The 17,284-nt window shown below is 37.3% G+C and overlaps 4 protein-coding genes across 4 annotated transcripts in view; 1 reads left to right on the top strand and 3 right to left on the bottom strand.

Moving 5' to 3' along the window:
- The window catches only part of LOC117633873 (carbon catabolite repressor protein 4 homolog 1), a 34,092-nt gene that overhangs the window by 16,204 nt on the left and 604 nt on the right, over positions 1-17,284 (bottom strand). The window lies entirely within an intron of this gene.
- Positions 1,714-3,471, bottom strand: LOC117635358. The gene is made up of 3 exons (XM_034369689.1): positions 3,006-3,471; positions 2,121-2,721; positions 1,714-2,017 (listed from the first exon to the last, which is right to left on the bottom strand). Exons 1-3 carry the CDS (start codon positions 3,418-3,420, stop codon positions 1,714-1,716), a joined length of 1,320 nt encoding a protein of 439 aa, XP_034225580.1. The 5' UTR covers positions 3,421-3,471.
- LOC117635357 lies at positions 3,480-5,106 on the bottom strand. The gene is made up of 2 exons (XM_034369688.1): positions 4,795-5,106; positions 3,480-4,116 (listed from the first exon to the last, which is right to left on the bottom strand). Exon 2 carries the CDS (start codon positions 4,110-4,112, stop codon positions 3,480-3,482), a length of 633 nt encoding a protein of 210 aa, XP_034225579.1. The 5' UTR covers positions 4,113-4,116; positions 4,795-5,106.
- Positions 6,743-7,801, top strand: LOC117635356 (non-classical arabinogalactan protein 31-like). Its single transcript, XM_034369687.1, has 2 exons — positions 6,743-7,424; positions 7,503-7,801. Exons 1-2 carry the CDS (start codon positions 6,743-6,745, stop codon positions 7,799-7,801), a joined length of 981 nt encoding a protein of 326 aa, XP_034225578.1.

Raw genomic sequence — 17,284 nt, 5'->3', positions numbered from 1 at the left:
ATGAATCCTTGACCACAAAAGCAATAGAAAAAGCAAAGAAGGGAGGAGAAGCCTCTATAGGAGCTGTTTCGGGTTGCACTATCCTAATATTGGTAAGTAAACAGTGGCTTATGCAATGCATTTTGAGTTTTAGGCAATGCAGTTTCCATTTAGTGCAATGCAGTTTCCATTTACTTAGATCGTTGGGACATAGAAAAGAAGAAAGGTGCATTGACATTGCTCGAAACTTTGTAAGTGGAATGAAACTGTCTTAATTTCTCAGCACAAACACAAACAGAAATTGCATTGCAGTTTCTGTATTATACATACTGCCTAATTTCAGACCAAAACTATAATATGCAATGCACTGATTACCATTTCTTTTTCTCATTTTTTCTTCTTCTTTAAACAGGTTAATATTGTTGAAGGGTGGCTAGAATATATAAGACCTCAAGCACGAGTGTTCATAGAAACTAAAAAAAAACCAACAATTGTGAAGCAAAAGGACGGGCCCCCAACACTTGTACAAAAAGATTTGACTCTAACTGAAGAACTCACTCTCAAATGGATTATGCAAAATCCATTGCAGTTTCCATTTGAGGATGACATGGAATGTGCTCAACAAACTGTATCTTCGTAAGAATTGTGTCTACTCAACTATTCATTACAGTTTGAAATCATTCAAAAGCAAAAAAAAACTAATCTCGTATTTCATTTGCAGATTGGATTGCGGCATGTTCGTCATGTTCTATATGGATAAAATAGCACAAGGACAGCCCATTCCAAAAAGCGTGGACAAGAAATTCATGAATGAATATCGAGCACAATATGTCACAAAACTCCTACACCACAAAAACTGTGTAATTAATCTTCTCTAGTGATTTGCCTTTCGTTAACTCAAGGCAATATGTATCTTAATTCTTGTGGATGTTTGTAAATATTTCTAGTTATGGTATATGAGAACATATTTCCTATACATATAAACTGTAATATAATCTTGGAACAGGATGCAACAAAACGAAAAGGAAACAAACAAACTGCACTGAATTTGCTGGTCAAAAATACTGCAACAAATTAAAACTGCAGTGCAGTTTATCTATATAAATAAAAATAAAAAATCAGCTCAAAAAATGTGAAAAGAACCCAAAAGCGAAAGCCATAATCAAAGTACTAAAACTTTGTTCAAAACACATTTAAGTAGGTCAGCATTGAAATGTAGTTTCTGCTCATAATCTGCAACAAATAAACAGAAACTGCAATGCAGTTTCTGCAACAAAATCTGCTCAAAATCTGAAAACAAGCATTCAATGGCAGTCGAAAACGAATATCCACTCATTAAACAATTGTATAATTTTCATAATCTGCAACAAATAAACAGAAACTGCACTGCAGTTTCTGCAACAAAATTTGAAATAAACAAAAACTGCAATGCAGTTTCTGCAACAAAATCTGCTCAAAATCTGAAAACAAGCATTGAATGGCAGTCGAAAACGAATATCCACTCATTAAACAATTGTATAATTTTCATTAACTTCAAAAAAGAATCACAATATCCAATTAGAAGATGTGTAGCCAATTACAAGCAACTAAAACTGCAATACAGTTTTTGCAAAAAGTGCAACGCAGAACCTGACTATACATTCGCTAAACCATATCTAAAATAAAAAATTGTCAAATGAGAAGGAGTGTTCATATAATAGCCTTGCAAGTCTTCCTATTGTGCCCAACAACACTTCACCGACTGCATTTCAATGGCCTTTTAAATTCACCAAAAACTTTGATCCTCTTTGTTGGTGGTCTTCCGGCTGGCCTCTTTGTAATTGGCGGAAGCACAACTCCAGCTGCAGAACCATTGCTGCCCAATCCTTTCCCAATATCTGGAATAGGAAAAATAGGACTCTCATAGGCTTTTTGAAAGAAGTCGGTTTTGTAGTAACACTCCACGTAATCATAAACTGAATCTCTCTTTGCTAGGATTGCAGCCACCGCATGTGTGCAAGGAAAACCGTCAATTTGCCAAAGACGGCAAGAACAAGTCCTTTGCTCGAGATCAACCATCACAGAATAATCAGCAAATACTTCAAAAACAGTGCAATTAGAACGACGAACTGCCCAAGTCCTACCGGCCTCCGCATTTTCACCAGAGTCTAGTTTCCATCTCCGGACACAAAACTGTTGTCCACTTCTCCGCTTCAAATCGTCGTTGAGAATTCAATACCATCAATTTCTGTCGAATCCCTTCTATCAAAGGTAGCACCGGCAAATCTCGAAACACACCAACCCAATTATTAAAGGACTCCGCTAAACTGTTTGCCATCTCCCCATAACGCATTCCTTTGAAAAATGCGTTGGCATAGTGATCTCTAGACAAATCAGATATAAATGCCTTCACTTTCGAACTCCCAACAATCACCAACTCCTCCATTGCTACCTTAAACTCTTCCTCCGTAACAGCATATGCGCATCTACTAAATAAATTGATAACACGGTCTTGGAGCAGTTTCTCATAACCTGACTTTGGGTACTTTGATATCAAATTCTGTTTGAGGTGATAATAACAGTAAGAATGAGGCCATCCGGGAAACACAAACCCCATTGCATTTAACAAACCTTGATTGCGGTCCGAGAAAAAGGTCACCACTCTCCCCATCGGTAGCAATATAGAAGCCAAATGTTGAAGAAACCAAGTCCAATTCTCCTCTGTCTCAGAATCAACAACTCCAAAAGCTAGAGGATAAAACCCTGCAAAACAAAACCAAAAGCACAAGTATAAGCAAAAAAGGGAAACTGCAGTGCAGTTTATGAAAACAAATCTGCTCAAATTTGAAAGGAAACCAAAAGCCAAATCCATGATCCAAGTACTAAAACTAAGTTTAAAACACATTTAAGTTCATGAGCAGTTACAACATTCCCACAGACATGCAAAAAATATTAATAAAATCGAATTATGAAACAAGAAACTGCAATGCAGTTTCTGCTAAAAATTGCAACAAATGAAAATCTGCAATACATTACAGTAACCATACCTTGATTTCCATTCTTTCCCGAAGCACAGAGAAGCTGCCCCTTGTACTTGCTCTTCAAAAACGTAGCATCAATGAACAACAAGGGTATGCAATATTGAAATCCAGCAATGCAACCGCCAAAAGACACAAAAAACCGTCGAAAGCGATTAATTCCAGCTTCACAATCAAGAGTGCAGAGAGAACCAGTGTTAGTTTCCTTTACGGCGTCCGCATACCACACTAACTCGTTGAAGGACTTCGACTCATCACCGTGAACGTCCAATTTAGCTAACTCTTTGCCAAACCATGCGTGGTAGTATGAAATGTCTATACCATAATAATCTTTGAACTCGTGTATAATCTCAACTGGCTTCAGCTCTGGTTTTGCACGAATTCTGTCCACAATGAGGGAGGACACCACACGAGACCTCATCATCTTACTCTTTGATTCCCGTATCCGACCCGCACATGTATGAACATTATTTAACGTCCGAATTACAAAACTGCAGTAGCTTCACAACGAGAAGCATAAACACGCCAGCTGCAACCCTCCAATTTCTTATTCGAACAAACAGCAACCACCCGCTTCTTGTCATTGCCGGCATATAAAAAATTAAATCCTACTTCAAGAGCGTACTTGCACAATTTCAACCGGAACTCCTCTGCACCACCGTCAAACTTCTGCCCCACATGATGTATGTATGTCTCCCACTCATTTGACAACAAAGGCTTAGCACTTGCTCTCTTCGACCTGCCCAAAAACTCGTTTCTGTCTTCGACAGTACTAGAACACGACGACTCGCCCTTTTCACATGCTATCAACTCCTTATTTACACAAAAATCACCACTATATTCACTGATCCCGCATAAATCCTTCACTAAAATATCAACAGTCTTCTCATTTGATATCAACAAAAATGTCCTCATCAAGTCCAAATCGCTATCCGTTTCTAGAAAACAACTCGGATAACTGGGCACCGAATACCGTAATGTGAAACAACCCAACTGCAAACCCCTAAACCTCAGACACAAAGTCTTCAAAATATCAACCATGGATGACTCTGATGAAACTGAAAACATGATGGTTTCCGACTTATATGTGCACTTGGCAATGACACACACCTCCATTAGCCTTGAAAATGCAAACAAAACAACAAACAAAAACAGAATATCAAAACATGTTTGACTTCATGAGCAGTTATAACATTCCCATAAACCTTAGCAAAAAGCACTCTGAAATTGAATTATGGAACCAGAAACTGCAATGCAGTTTCTGGTTCAAAATTTGCTACAAACAACCAGAAATCAAAATGCAAATACAGTACTGAATATCAAAACACGTTTGACTTCATGAGCAGTTATAACATTCCCATAAGCCCTAGCAAAAAGCACTCTGAAATTGAATTATGGAACCAGAAACTGCATTGCAGTTTCTGGTTCAAAATCTGCTACAAACAACCAGAAATCAAAATGCAAAGACAAGTACTGAATATCAAAACACGTTTGACTTCATGATCAGTTATAACATTCCCATAAACCCTAGCAAAAAGCACTCTGAAAGTGAATTATGGAACCAGAAACTGCAATGCAGTTTCTGGTTCAAAATCTGCTACAAACAACCAGAAATTTTGAATCCAACGATTTTGAATGGTTAATCCCTATAAACGAAGCAAAACCTAAACGAAGAGTAGTTTTGAATCCAACGATTCATCCATTTTTCCAAAAAACTGCATTGCATAAAGAACAACATGCAAAAATGTGTAATCCCTAAAATCGAAGACAAATCTGTGTTAGAGGGTCATTTTCTTACTGTTTTTTTCCCAAGAGAGTGAAAATCGCTTCGATAGTCGTCAGTGGTTGTCGTTGTTGGTGGTGGTTTCTGCTCGTCGTCGTTGCTCGTCGTCGTTGCTGCTCGCCGTTGCTGCTCGTCGTTGCTCGTCGTCGTCGTTGGTGGTGGTCAGTGAGCTCGAAGACGAAATTTGCCTGCCAAACGACGAAATCTGCTGCCAAACAACTGAGCTCGAAGACGAAACAGAGAAGAACACGAAGCTGCTGCCAAACGAACGAGAACGAAAACGAAACAGAGAAGTCGCGCCTTGTTTAAACACAAAGGGGCAAAAGCGTCAGTTACTGTATAGGTTTACAAATGGGCCAACGAATCTGGGCTCTCTTTGGGCTAACCCAAATTAGTAAATTTTTTTTAGGTATTAAAACTAAAACTAAAATATCCAATATCTTACAAACTAATTAATAAACTTAATTATGTCTAAAACCTAATTTTTCTATTATTTTAAAGGTAGTGGCCTTTTGATAGCAGCTTTTAAAAGCAGGCTATGGGTTGCTTTTCAAAGCTGCTTTCAAAAGAAGCAAAGATGAACCTTTAATGAATTTTTTTAATTCCCAAAATACCATAATTCATTTAAAAAAATGACACCACCTCCACTTCCACATCCTTCTCCTCCTCATCCTTCGCCACTACCTCCACAACCACCACCTCCACCACCACCTCCACCACCACCTCATCCACCTCTACCTCCACCTCCACCTCCACCACCACCACCAACACTACCACCACAACCACCTCCTCCTCCAAAACCTCCACATCCACCACCACCTCCACAACCACCACCATGTTGCCACTACCACCACCACCACCACCTCCACCTCCACAACCGCCATCCCCACCACCGCCACTACCACAACCACCAACTCCACTGTCATCACCAGCACCACCACCACCACCACATGATTAGTACATAACACTTTTAATATCATGTCTATTTTAGTCATTATTCATAGTTACAACAATTTTATATTAAAATTGACCAAACAGTTTTGACACTGCTTTTTGTACTAATAGCACTTTAAAAATATTGTTTACCAAACATAGAGCTGCTTTACTTTACAGCTAATTATTTTCAAAACACAGCATAAGCAACTTTTTTTTAAAAGTGACAGCAATCCCGAACTGGGACTTAATCAACTTAGCCTTAATGCCCTCATAATAAGGCATAATTTTTAATTGGGCCTCAATGTTTTTTATGAGGAAAAGGAAATTACCAGAGAAATCCTCTCGGGCACAGAGGCCCCAAAAAATCAAAATAAAATGAGTTTGCAACATATAAAGGAACCCCATTTTCCCACAGACGGGAAGGATTGAAAGCATGACTTAAACTAGCCACAGAATCCGCCGTGAAATTGACTTCCTTATAAATATGCCAAAATTGAACTTCATCACAGAAGGAGCAAAGAGCCTTCATATCCTAAATTGGGCATGAGTTTTCAAAGCGGATTGGTGGATTACTGGGTATTATTATTATTATTATTTAAAATTAAACCAAATACCCTTTTTAGCTTCCGTGATTTGTACGAAATATGTACAAATTGAAAATATTATGCAACTAATTTGATCATGGCATATCAAGTATCAATTATATGGGCCTAATTCTTGACAAATTTTCACACATCCCATAATCACTGATTAAATCAATCAAGATGCATATGTCTGATTTAAACAAAACCTGATTTAGAATTTCAATGAATGATTGCAAAATTTATGAAGCTCCTTGACAGATTTTTGCATCCTGCAATCACTTCAAATTCCCACAAATCAAGAGTCAGTGATTTAGTTGCTTTTATCATTCTCTTTTACCCCCCCTATAAATTTCACTCCTTGAGCCCCTCACTCAATATCTCTAGATCTCTCTTCTCTCGGCTCCCTCAAGAAAGAGACTAGAGATAAAAAAAGAAAAGAAAATATGGGATTCGCTCAAGCAAAAGGTCTAGTGCTTATGCAGCTCTCAGTGCTTCTACTGAGCTGCTTCATTGTGCTTGGTAAAGAAATTGAGTCTTTGGCACCCAATTCTCATGCACCAAGCCATGCACCAGTTCATCCTCCAAGCCATGCACCGGCTTACTCACCAAGTCACCACCATCACCACCACTACCACCACCACCACCACGGCCAGCCTCCCAGCCACGCACCAGTTCACCCTCATAGCCATTCACCGGTTCATCCACCAAGCCATTCACCGGTTCATCCTCCAAGCCATGCACCGGCTCAGTCACCAACTCACCACCACCATCACCATGGTCATCCTCCCAGCCAAGCTCCGGTTCACCCACCAAGCCAATCACCGGTTCACCCTCCTAGCCATTCACCGGTTCACCCTCCAAGCCATGCACCGGCTCACTCACCAAGTCACCACCACCACAGTCACCCTCCCAGCCACGCACCGGTTCACCCCCCTAGCCACACCCCGGTTCAACCCCCTAGCCACCCTCCCACTCACCATTCACCATCCCCCAGTCCAAGCCACCCCCCGGTTCACCCTCCACAATTCCCACCAAAGAGCTTTGTAGCGGTTCAAGGCGTTGTCTATTGCAAATCCTGCAAGTACTCTAAGGTTGATACCCTCTTGGGTGCCTCACCACTTCAAGGTTAGTCATCCAAATTTATTCGTCTACCTTTTAGATTTATAAACTTCTACAAATTAACAAATTTAAACCCAATTGCAGGGGCTACTGTGAAGCTGCAGTGCAACGACACTAAGAAGCCACTAGTGGTTAAAGCCAAGACAGACAAGAAGGGTTACTTCTTCATCACGGCACCCAAGCACATAACCTCCCATGGGGCCCACAAGTGCAAGGTCTCGCTTGTCTCTTCACCATCTGCCTCGTGCTCTAAGCCGTCTGATTTCCAGGGTGGTCTAAGGGGTGCCATCTTGAAGCCAGGGAAGCCATTTGTCTCCGGAAAACTCCCATTCTTCCTCTACTCTGTTGGCCCATTTGCCTTCGAGCCTAAATGCCATCATTAATTTATTTGCAGTTGTCTCTGTGGAACTGGTTTTCCTCTAGGGTAATAATGTGCTATTGCCAACAGAATGTCCTGGATGTTTGTTTTATAATAATAATAATGAATTAATAAACTTCAGGAATTACAGCTTCTATTATTTGCTTTGTTATATATTACTTTTATTCTGCTAGCATTTTGAATGAATACCAATTGCTCGACCTTGTTGCACTACTATCATTAAGCTTAAAAAAAATAAATAAAAGACTACCAATAACATGGGTTTGGACTTGGCTTAATTAAGCCCTTGATTTCAAGTGGACCAAAATTAGTCCAGGTCTTAATTAAGCCCTTGTTTTGTTAAAGACATGATTGGTGCTAAATAGCCCAATCCTGTCCTAATCCTGTTTAACAAACAAGGCCTAAAATTTTGGCCATAACCATTCGCTTTATTTAAAATTCATGATGATTTTGCAGTTGCTTTGAATCACCAAAAACGTGCCTCAAGCTTATGCACAAAATAGATGCCAAGAACAGTTATACTTGTTGACGTGAATCTCATAATTAATCAAGGAGATTTATTTCCTTGATTAATTAAGGAATTTACTTTCTTATTTTTTATATAAGTGATAAATTATTGTACAATTAAAAGATACTTTCATAATTCTTTACTATATCTAATTCCTTGTAAAACCTTCCTATGTAAACTCCTATATATACCTCATTATGGAGAAGAATAAATAACAACCCAAAGTATTCAAACCATATTAAAAAATAAAAATAAAAAGGACTCACCTAAAGCCCGCCCACGTATAAAAATAGTATAGCTATTTTTAAAAAAAATTTTAAAAAAAATCAAGTATAGTCGTGCGGTTATACTATTTTTTTTCTTTCAAAAAGACCCACCTAGCGCCTAAATAGATAAATAAAATAAGCAAGAGGAACAAGATAAATCTTGTAAAATTCAACAATGCGGCTCAGCTTAATGAGCTTTACCTGAATGAATCACCAGCAAAGGATCGTTTTGCACCATCAGCATCTTCTTTCCTATTTATTGGTAGGACAAAAGGTTCACGATGAGCAAGGGCAGCTGCAATTGTTAATGCAGGATTCAGGCATTGAAAGATAGAACCCATTAGAAGCATCTTCCCAATGTTTGGATCCAATGGTAGTGTGCAAAGATGGCGACCTGTCATGTTAGATTTTTCAGTCAACTACCAGAGCTGATATTCAGTAGAGACTTGCATAACTGATACATATCGAGCGGAGTAAGCCCCTCTATGTCATCTAAAGCTCCAATAGTTTTGAGAAGTTCGATTGCATGCATTTTGAACAGCAAGAGGATCTGGTGGCTGAAGTGCCTTAGCCAAAAAAGACCCAACAGCTCCAAGCTGCAAACTTTTGATGTGGAGGCACAGCTCTTGCAAAGGTGTTCGGAGAATTTCAGGTAACTGATATTGGAGCATTGTATCATGGATCATTTTTGGATATGAACAAACTCCAGGCTGCACACGGCCAGCACGCCCTCGCCTCTGGAATCATCACCAAAGCAATAAAATTTAATAAAATGTTTATTTTGACAAACCATAAATGGGAATGAAAGCCTTATACATTCATTGATTATAAGTCTATGTTATTCAATATAAGCAGGTAGATTTCAATGGGAATGAAAATGATATTTAGAATGATAGGGACTGCTGGATTGCCTCAAATAATTCAGTTAAAGGATCCTTCTTGGAATTGCTGTCTCCTTCTTCTCCTGGAATTTCCCCCTTCCAAGTTGTCAATATAACGAGTTTTCTCTAGAATGTCTTCTAGAATTTATTCTCGTTCATGCAAAATTGTTAGTAAAAAGTCCTCGTTCATGCCTCTTTCATGGATTTCATCCACTAGCAAGTGGCTCACGCCAGTTAGCATGGGTCTTGAACCTGTAGGTCAACATCAAACATAAGAAACATAATAGATGTTCAGATAGTGTAGCTTACAAGTATTAGTATGATTCCCTGTGCATTACCATAATGATGAAGCTTTTAGGTAAAACTAGTACATAAAATTTGGTGCCTTTGGAGTACAAGCATGGCATGAAAAACAAAATGTTTTTGTGATGGTATTTTTACTATCAAATGTTTCTAACATTCAGTGTACAATTCTCAACCAAGTGTCGAAAACATATCAGAAAAATTGTATTACCAGCTGTCGAAGTAATACTCCAGTGGTGCAAAATTCACGGTTTTTTTGAGCAAAACGTTTTGATTCCAGGCGGATCTGATAACCAACAGTTTCACCAAGATTCTCTTCCCTATCAGAGGATATACGAGCAGCAACAGACACAGTAGAAATACGACGAGTTTGTGTGCATATTATGTTGCAGTCAGCACCATGTAGACGTGAAATCTCATCTTCTAGAATAAATTGAGGTAAGTGTTGTTTGAAAAGTGAAGCAATTACCAAGAAAACGTAGTATAGCCCCACGACTATACTATTTAATACAAAAAAATAATAATAAAAAAGGACCCTCCTAGTTGTATTAGTTTGTACCTTATAGATCTTAATTTGCAACATATCCAAAGTAGATATTAATCTTCCACTATCTGATATTTTAATATAATTTTTATAACATATGTTATCTTATTCAAAAATATGTGAGAATTAATTGTATAATATGTGAATTTTTTGTGTCTTACTGGAAATTTTGTAAAAAATACGTGCATGAAACATTAGAAATATGTACGTACATGTACAATACGACTATTGTATGTTTGCTTTTTAAAGAAAACGCGAGACGTGTAAAGCACACAAATGCATTGTTGAAAAATAAGCACCTATATATATCTCTGTGTGTGTGTGTCTGTGTGTGTGTATATAAGAAATTTGGTCACTATGCTAATGAATGCAAAGGAAAAGACACCATAAAGCAATTCAAAATTTCAGAAGAAGACAAAGCCCAGTTAATCAAAGCTTTAGAATTAAGGAATTCTGAGTTTAGTGAAAATGACATCTCAATAACAAGCTCAGAAAACTATAGCTCCTCAAACTCTTAGTCAAGTTCTCCACCAATCCAGTTTGGATGTAATGATAAATGTTGTAATGTTTTAACCAAGTCAATAAGTGTGCTCACGAAACAGGAAGAACAAGAAGAGTTATTAATAGATCTAATTAGTAAGGTTGACAATCCAGAGTTAAAACCTGAATATTTAAAAAAATTACGAAAAGTTATAGGACAAGAAGATGCAAGTCAAAGTCATTTCCCCAAAATAAGCTTAAAGACAACTTTAGAAAGATTTAATAGAAAGAAAGAAGTTACTTTACAAGATTTGCAAATGGAAATAAAAACAGTCAAAAAAGAGATAATAGAGTTCAGACATATGAGTCACAAATTACAAAATGAAAACTTCGAAATTAAACAGGATATATATATATATATATTTATAGAGACACACACACACATATACATATATATGTAAAATACTATAGCCGCTCATCTATACTATATATTGATAAAGACAAATAAAAAAAAAAAAACCAGTAATGCTGCCTGGCTATACTCTTTTATTAAAAAAAAAAAAAAGAAGGAAAAAATAGTGTATAGCCGCATGGCTATATTTTTTTAAAATTTTTAAAAACCGAATATAGCTGAACGGCTATACTGTTTTTTAATATAAAAAGGAGGACCCCCACCCATTAGGCGCCACGTGTCAACACATGTCTTTTTACCAACAAAATTAAAAACATGGAGTATAGCCGTTCGGCTGTACCCCTTTTTTCCTTTTTTTAATAAAGGAGAACCTCTATTGATTAAGGCCACATGTCAAAAATACGTATAGCAGGCCGGCTTTATTATTTTTTAATTAAAAAAGAGGATCCCCAATTCATTAACGGCCACGTGTCAACAGATGTTGTTTAAAAAAAATTAAAAACATGGAGTATAGCTGCCCGACTGTACTCCTTTTTTTTTAAATATTTTTTTAAAAAAAATAAAGAAGAACCTCTATCGATTAAAGCCACATGGAGTATGTTTTCTATTTTTTATTAAAAAATTATAGTATAGCCACACCGCTACACTATGTAATACTGTGGGGGTCTTTTTCTTCCAGCAGCTGCAAATGGGCTGGGCTGCCGTAAAGCGGAAATTACTGGAATTGCCCCCTGTGCCTGAGTTCAAAAATTAAGCCCCAAAAGCACTTCGAAAGGGCAGTAAAGCCTTAGGAAGTGTTCTGGTTACCTTCACCAACGAAAATGAGGGCTGCTTACAGGTGATTTATGCTTGCTTACAGATAAAGTTTTAGCTTAGCATGAGGAGATTGTGGCATGGGAGCAAGGTCAGCATGAGTTGAGCACCAGAGAGGAGAATAAGGCTTCCTAGGGAGAAATGGGAGTGCTTAAGATGAGGGAGACAAGGTTTGCAGGATGATCTTGGCTAAAAGGGGCTAAAGGAAGGGCATTACTTCTTCCGGCAGCTTGACAGACTTTGAAAATAGTCTGTTAACAGAGAAGAACGAAGAAGAAGAGTGAATAGGGCTACTGGATTTTTGCTAGTAAGAGAGGAAGCTTGCTCTCTCAGCCTGGGTTGGTTTTTGCTAGGTGGAGGGGACCTTCTTTTATAGCTGCGGGAAACCCCCATTCCCCAAGAAACCCTAATGGTTTCTTCCCCAACTTAGCAAGGTTTCCTTCCCCTTTTCCTTTCTTATCTTGACTTTTTCCTATTTTGGTAAGACTTCCCAGATCTATTTGCACAAAATTAGGAATTTTGGAGCTCAAGGCCCCCTTTTCCGCAGCTGTCTCAGTGGATAACTTCTACTTTCAGCCATCTTTTTTTCCTTGTTTTCTTCATTTTTCCAAAGCTAGATCTGATAGGAAGGAGTTGGGGTGTGTATGTTGGTTTGAAGAGTGCCTCTCTTCCTGGCAGCTTGCATGTTAACATCCCTTGGTTTCTCTGATATTTTGTTTTTGGAACTTGATCCCTTCCCATGTGTTGTCACTTCCCAGCAGCTCTGTTCAATAATATGTGAGAATTATTTGTATAATATGTGAATTTTTTGTGTCTTACTGGAAATTTTGCAAAAAATACATGCATGAAACATTAGAAATACGTACGTACATGTGCAATACAACTATTGTATGTTTGATTTTTAAAGAAAACGCGACACGTGTATAGAACACGAATGTATTGTTGAAAAATACATACCTATACACACACAAACACATACGCACACACATATATATAAGCATACATATGTAAAAGACTATCGCTAATCGTCTATACTATTTATTAATAAAGATAATTTTTAAAAAAAAAAAACAGTAACGCTGACCGCTATACTATTTTTATAAAAAAATTGAAAAAAATCGAGTACTGCCGCACGACTATACTATTCCCTATAAAACTGAGCAGCCCCAAATAGTATAGCGTGCGGCTATACATTTTTAAAATTTTAAAAACCTGAGTATAGTCATATGCCGATACTATTTTTTAATATAAAAAAGAGGACCCTCACCCATTAGGTGCCACGTGTCAACACGTCTTTTTTACTACAAAATGAAAAACATGGAGTATAGCCGCGCGGTGGTACTCCTTTTTTTTATTTTTTTTATTTTTATTTTTTTATTTTTTATTTTTTAATAAAGGAGAACCTCTATCGATTAAAACCACGTGTAAAAAATAAGTATAACCGCCCCGCTATAATATTTTTATTATATCCCCCATTCATTAGCCGCCACGTGTCAACACAAGTCTTTTTTTTTAAAAAAAAAACATGGAGTATAGCCGCCCGACTGTAAACCTTTTTACCTTTTTTATTAAATAGAGAAGAACCTCTATCAATTAAAGCCATGTGTCAAAAAATAAGTATAGGCAACTGGCTATACTATTTTTAAATTAAAAAATCGTAGTATAGCCGCACGGGTGATATTATTTAATACCAAAAATAATAATAAAAAAGGACTGTAGCCGCTCGTCTATACTATTTATTAATAAAGACAATTTAAGAAATGTATAGCCGTGCGGTGTAACTTTTTTTTTTTGAAAAAAAAAATTTGTCTTTAATAAATAGTATAGACAAGCGGCTATAGGTTTTTACATGTATATTTTTTAATAATACATTCATGTTCTATACACGTCTCACGTTTTTTTAAAAAGCAAACGTACAATAGTCGTATTGTACATGTACATACGTATTTCTAATGGTTCATACACGTATTTTTTACAAAATTTTCAGTAAGACACACAAAATTCCCGTATTATACAAATAATTCTCACATATTATTGAATAAGAATAACATATGTTATAAAAAAAAATATTGAAATATTATATAGTTGAACATTAATATCTACTTTGGATATGTTGAAACTAGTAAATTAATATTTATAAAGTACAAACTAATGCAAATAGGAGGGTCCTTTTCTCTTTTTTATTTTATTAAATAGTATAGCCGTGTGGCTATACTGTTTTTTTTATACAAGTGGCGCTTAATCGCTCTAGGGTCTTCTTTTTAAAATAAAAAAAGGGCTATACTTCGTGTTTTTAATATTGTTGTTTAAAAATAGACTTCTGTTGACACGTGACGCCTAATCGATGAGGGTCCACTATTTTTATATTAAAAAATAATATAGCCGCTAGGCTATACTCAGTTTAAACCAAAAAAAAAAAAAAAAGAAGGTATAGCCGGACTGCGATACTATTTTACACGTGGGCGCATTTGCGCTGTTCAGAGTATAGCCGTGGGGATATACTAGATTTGAGAGTATGTGAGAATTATTGGTATCGTACGTGAATTTTTTGTGTCTTACTGAAAATTTTGTAAAAAATACGTGTATGAAACATTAGAAATACGTACATACAATACAACTATTGTATGTTTGCCTTTTAAGGAAAACGTGAAACGTTTATAGAATACAAATATATTGTTGAAAAATACGTGCATATATATATATATATGCATACATATGTAAAAGACTATAGCCGCTCATCTATCCTAGTTATTAATAAAGACAATTAAAAATAAAAAAAACTGGCAATGCTGCACGGCTATACTGTTTTTAGAAAAAAAATTTGAAAAAAATAAGCCATTGCTGCCCGAGTATACTATTTTTTAATATAAAAAAGAGGACCCCCACCCATTAGGCGCCACGTATCAACACTTGTCTTTTTTATAATAAAATTAAAAACATAGAGTATAGTCGTGCGGCGGTACTCCTTTTTTTTTTTAATAAAAAAAATAAAGGAGAACCTCCATCGATTAAAGCACATGTCAAAAATAAGTATAGACGCCCGGCTATACGATTTTTAATAAAAAAAGAGGATCCCTTATTTATTAACCGCCACGTGTCAACACATGTCTTTTAAAAAATATTAACAGCATAGAGTATAGCCGCCCGGCTGTACTCTTTTTTATTTCTTTTTAATAAAGAAGAACCTCTATCGATTAAAGCCACGTTTCAAAAAATAAGTATAGCCGCCTAGCTATACTATATAAAAAATAATAATAAAAAATGACCCTCCTAGTTGCATTAGTTTGTACCTTATTTATGTACATACCTCCCAAATCAAATTCCTACATCACATTCATACATCAAATTCGTCAAATCACATTCCTCCAATCAAATTCGTCACATCCTCATATCACATCTTACTTCCGCTGCGATGTTAGGACCGCCTACGATTCTCTCCGGTCCTTGCAGATTGACAGAAGCACATGCGGACAATCCGGTTGACCCGGCTACCCAGACTCGTACTTTTATCGCCACCACCAAAGGTTATGTTTTTCATACGTCATCTCAAAAATCCGCATGGTTTATTGACTCGGGAGCTATGGATCACATGACATTTGATCCTTGCAAACTTATTAGTCTCAAATCATCCACTCCGTCTGTGATGTCTAATGCTAATGGTATCTCCTCCCTTGTGGTTGGAAAGGGCTCTCTATCTTTCTCTACTTCACTACAATTGGATTATGTATTGCTTGTTCCATTCTTGGACCATAACTTGTTGTCTGTTGCACAACTTGCTACTACTTAGGGGTGTACTGCAACATTTTGGCCGAATCATTGTGTTTTTCAGGACATCCTCACGGGAAAGACAATTGGTTGTGGTACTTGGTGGGGCAAACTCTACTACTTGGACTGGGCATCGGATAGTGAGACTAAAGTTGGTCAAGCTTTCACAACCAGTAGAACTCGTTATGAGGGGGAGAGAGACAAAGTTTGGTTATGGCATAAACATGTTGGGCATGCGTCGTTCGGTTATCTTAGGAAGTTGTTTCCAGCATCATTTTCCAATCTTGATGTTTCCAGCTTTTAGTGTGATACGTGTGAATTCGCTAAGAGCCATCGTATCTCGTTTCCATTAAGTTCAAATAAGAGTTTGGTTTCATTTTCTCTTATTCATTATGATGTTTGGGGACCTGCTAAAATTGCCACTTCGACATGAGCTCGATAGTTCGTTTATAGATGATTGCACACGTATGTAACTAAAGGGGAACTCAGTTTAAAATTTCAACAGTTCCATAAAATGGTGGAAACACGGTTTTAGGCCCGAACCCAAGTTCTCCGTTTGACAATGGTGGAGAATTTCTCAACCATGATCTTAACAAGTTCTTACAAGATCATGGCATCATACATCAATGCTCGTTCCCCTACACTCCCCAACAAAATGGAGTTGCTGAAAGAAAGAACAAACATTTATTGGAAGTAGTTCGTGCCTCTTTCTTTGGGGAAAAGTCGTCGTCTCTGCAGCATACCTCATCAATCGGATTCCCTCCAGTATCCTAAATTTCCAAACACCACCTCAAACACTTCACCACCATATCCAAATACCTCTTACCCCAAACCTGGAACACCGGATTTTCGGCTATGTTGTATTTGTCCCTTTACATGATCACCAACGAAGAAAATTGGATCCCTGAGCCAAAAACTGTGTTTTCATTGGCAATGCACCTCATCAAAAAGGATACCGGTGTTGTCATCCTCCTAGTTAGAAGGTCTATACCTCTATGGATGTTGTGTTTCAGGAACCTGACTTATATTTTTCAGGAGCACAAGAGGGGAATCGAGAATCCACTACTTCTTAAATTCTCAATTTTTCCCCAAGACGTTACTTTGCTTCAAAACGACCGGTCACCAATGGAAAGCGATCGGTCGTTACTCCTTAGTTATTCGAACAAGGAGAACCTTCTTCCAAACGACCGGTGATCAAAAGACAGCGACCGATCACTAGAGAAAAACGATCAGTTGTTTCCACGCTGTCAAAATCAAGAGGAGGAAATTGAACTGTTTTATGAGATTTTGCCTGCTTAAGCTCCAGTACCACACAAATCATCTACTGAGGAAGTGATTCAGGTAACATCTTTCCTTGAAACTGATAACACTAATGAAATATCCCATGATGATTTGATTTCAGAAGGCACAGAGCCTACATATCAACTTCTAGAAAGGAAGAATAGTGGCAAACTCGAGTACAATATGAAGCAGATCTTAAAGACAAAGGGAAATACCTCACCAATAATTTTATAT

Source organism: Prunus dulcis, chromosome 7 (genome assembly GCF_902201215.1).
Source record: "Prunus dulcis chromosome 7, ALMONDv2, whole genome shotgun sequence".
In the NCBI taxonomy this organism is placed as follows: Eukaryota; Viridiplantae; Streptophyta; class Magnoliopsida; order Rosales; family Rosaceae; genus Prunus; species Prunus dulcis.
Note: the sequence above shows the minus strand (reverse complement) of the source record. Positions and strands in the feature narration are given on the sequence as shown.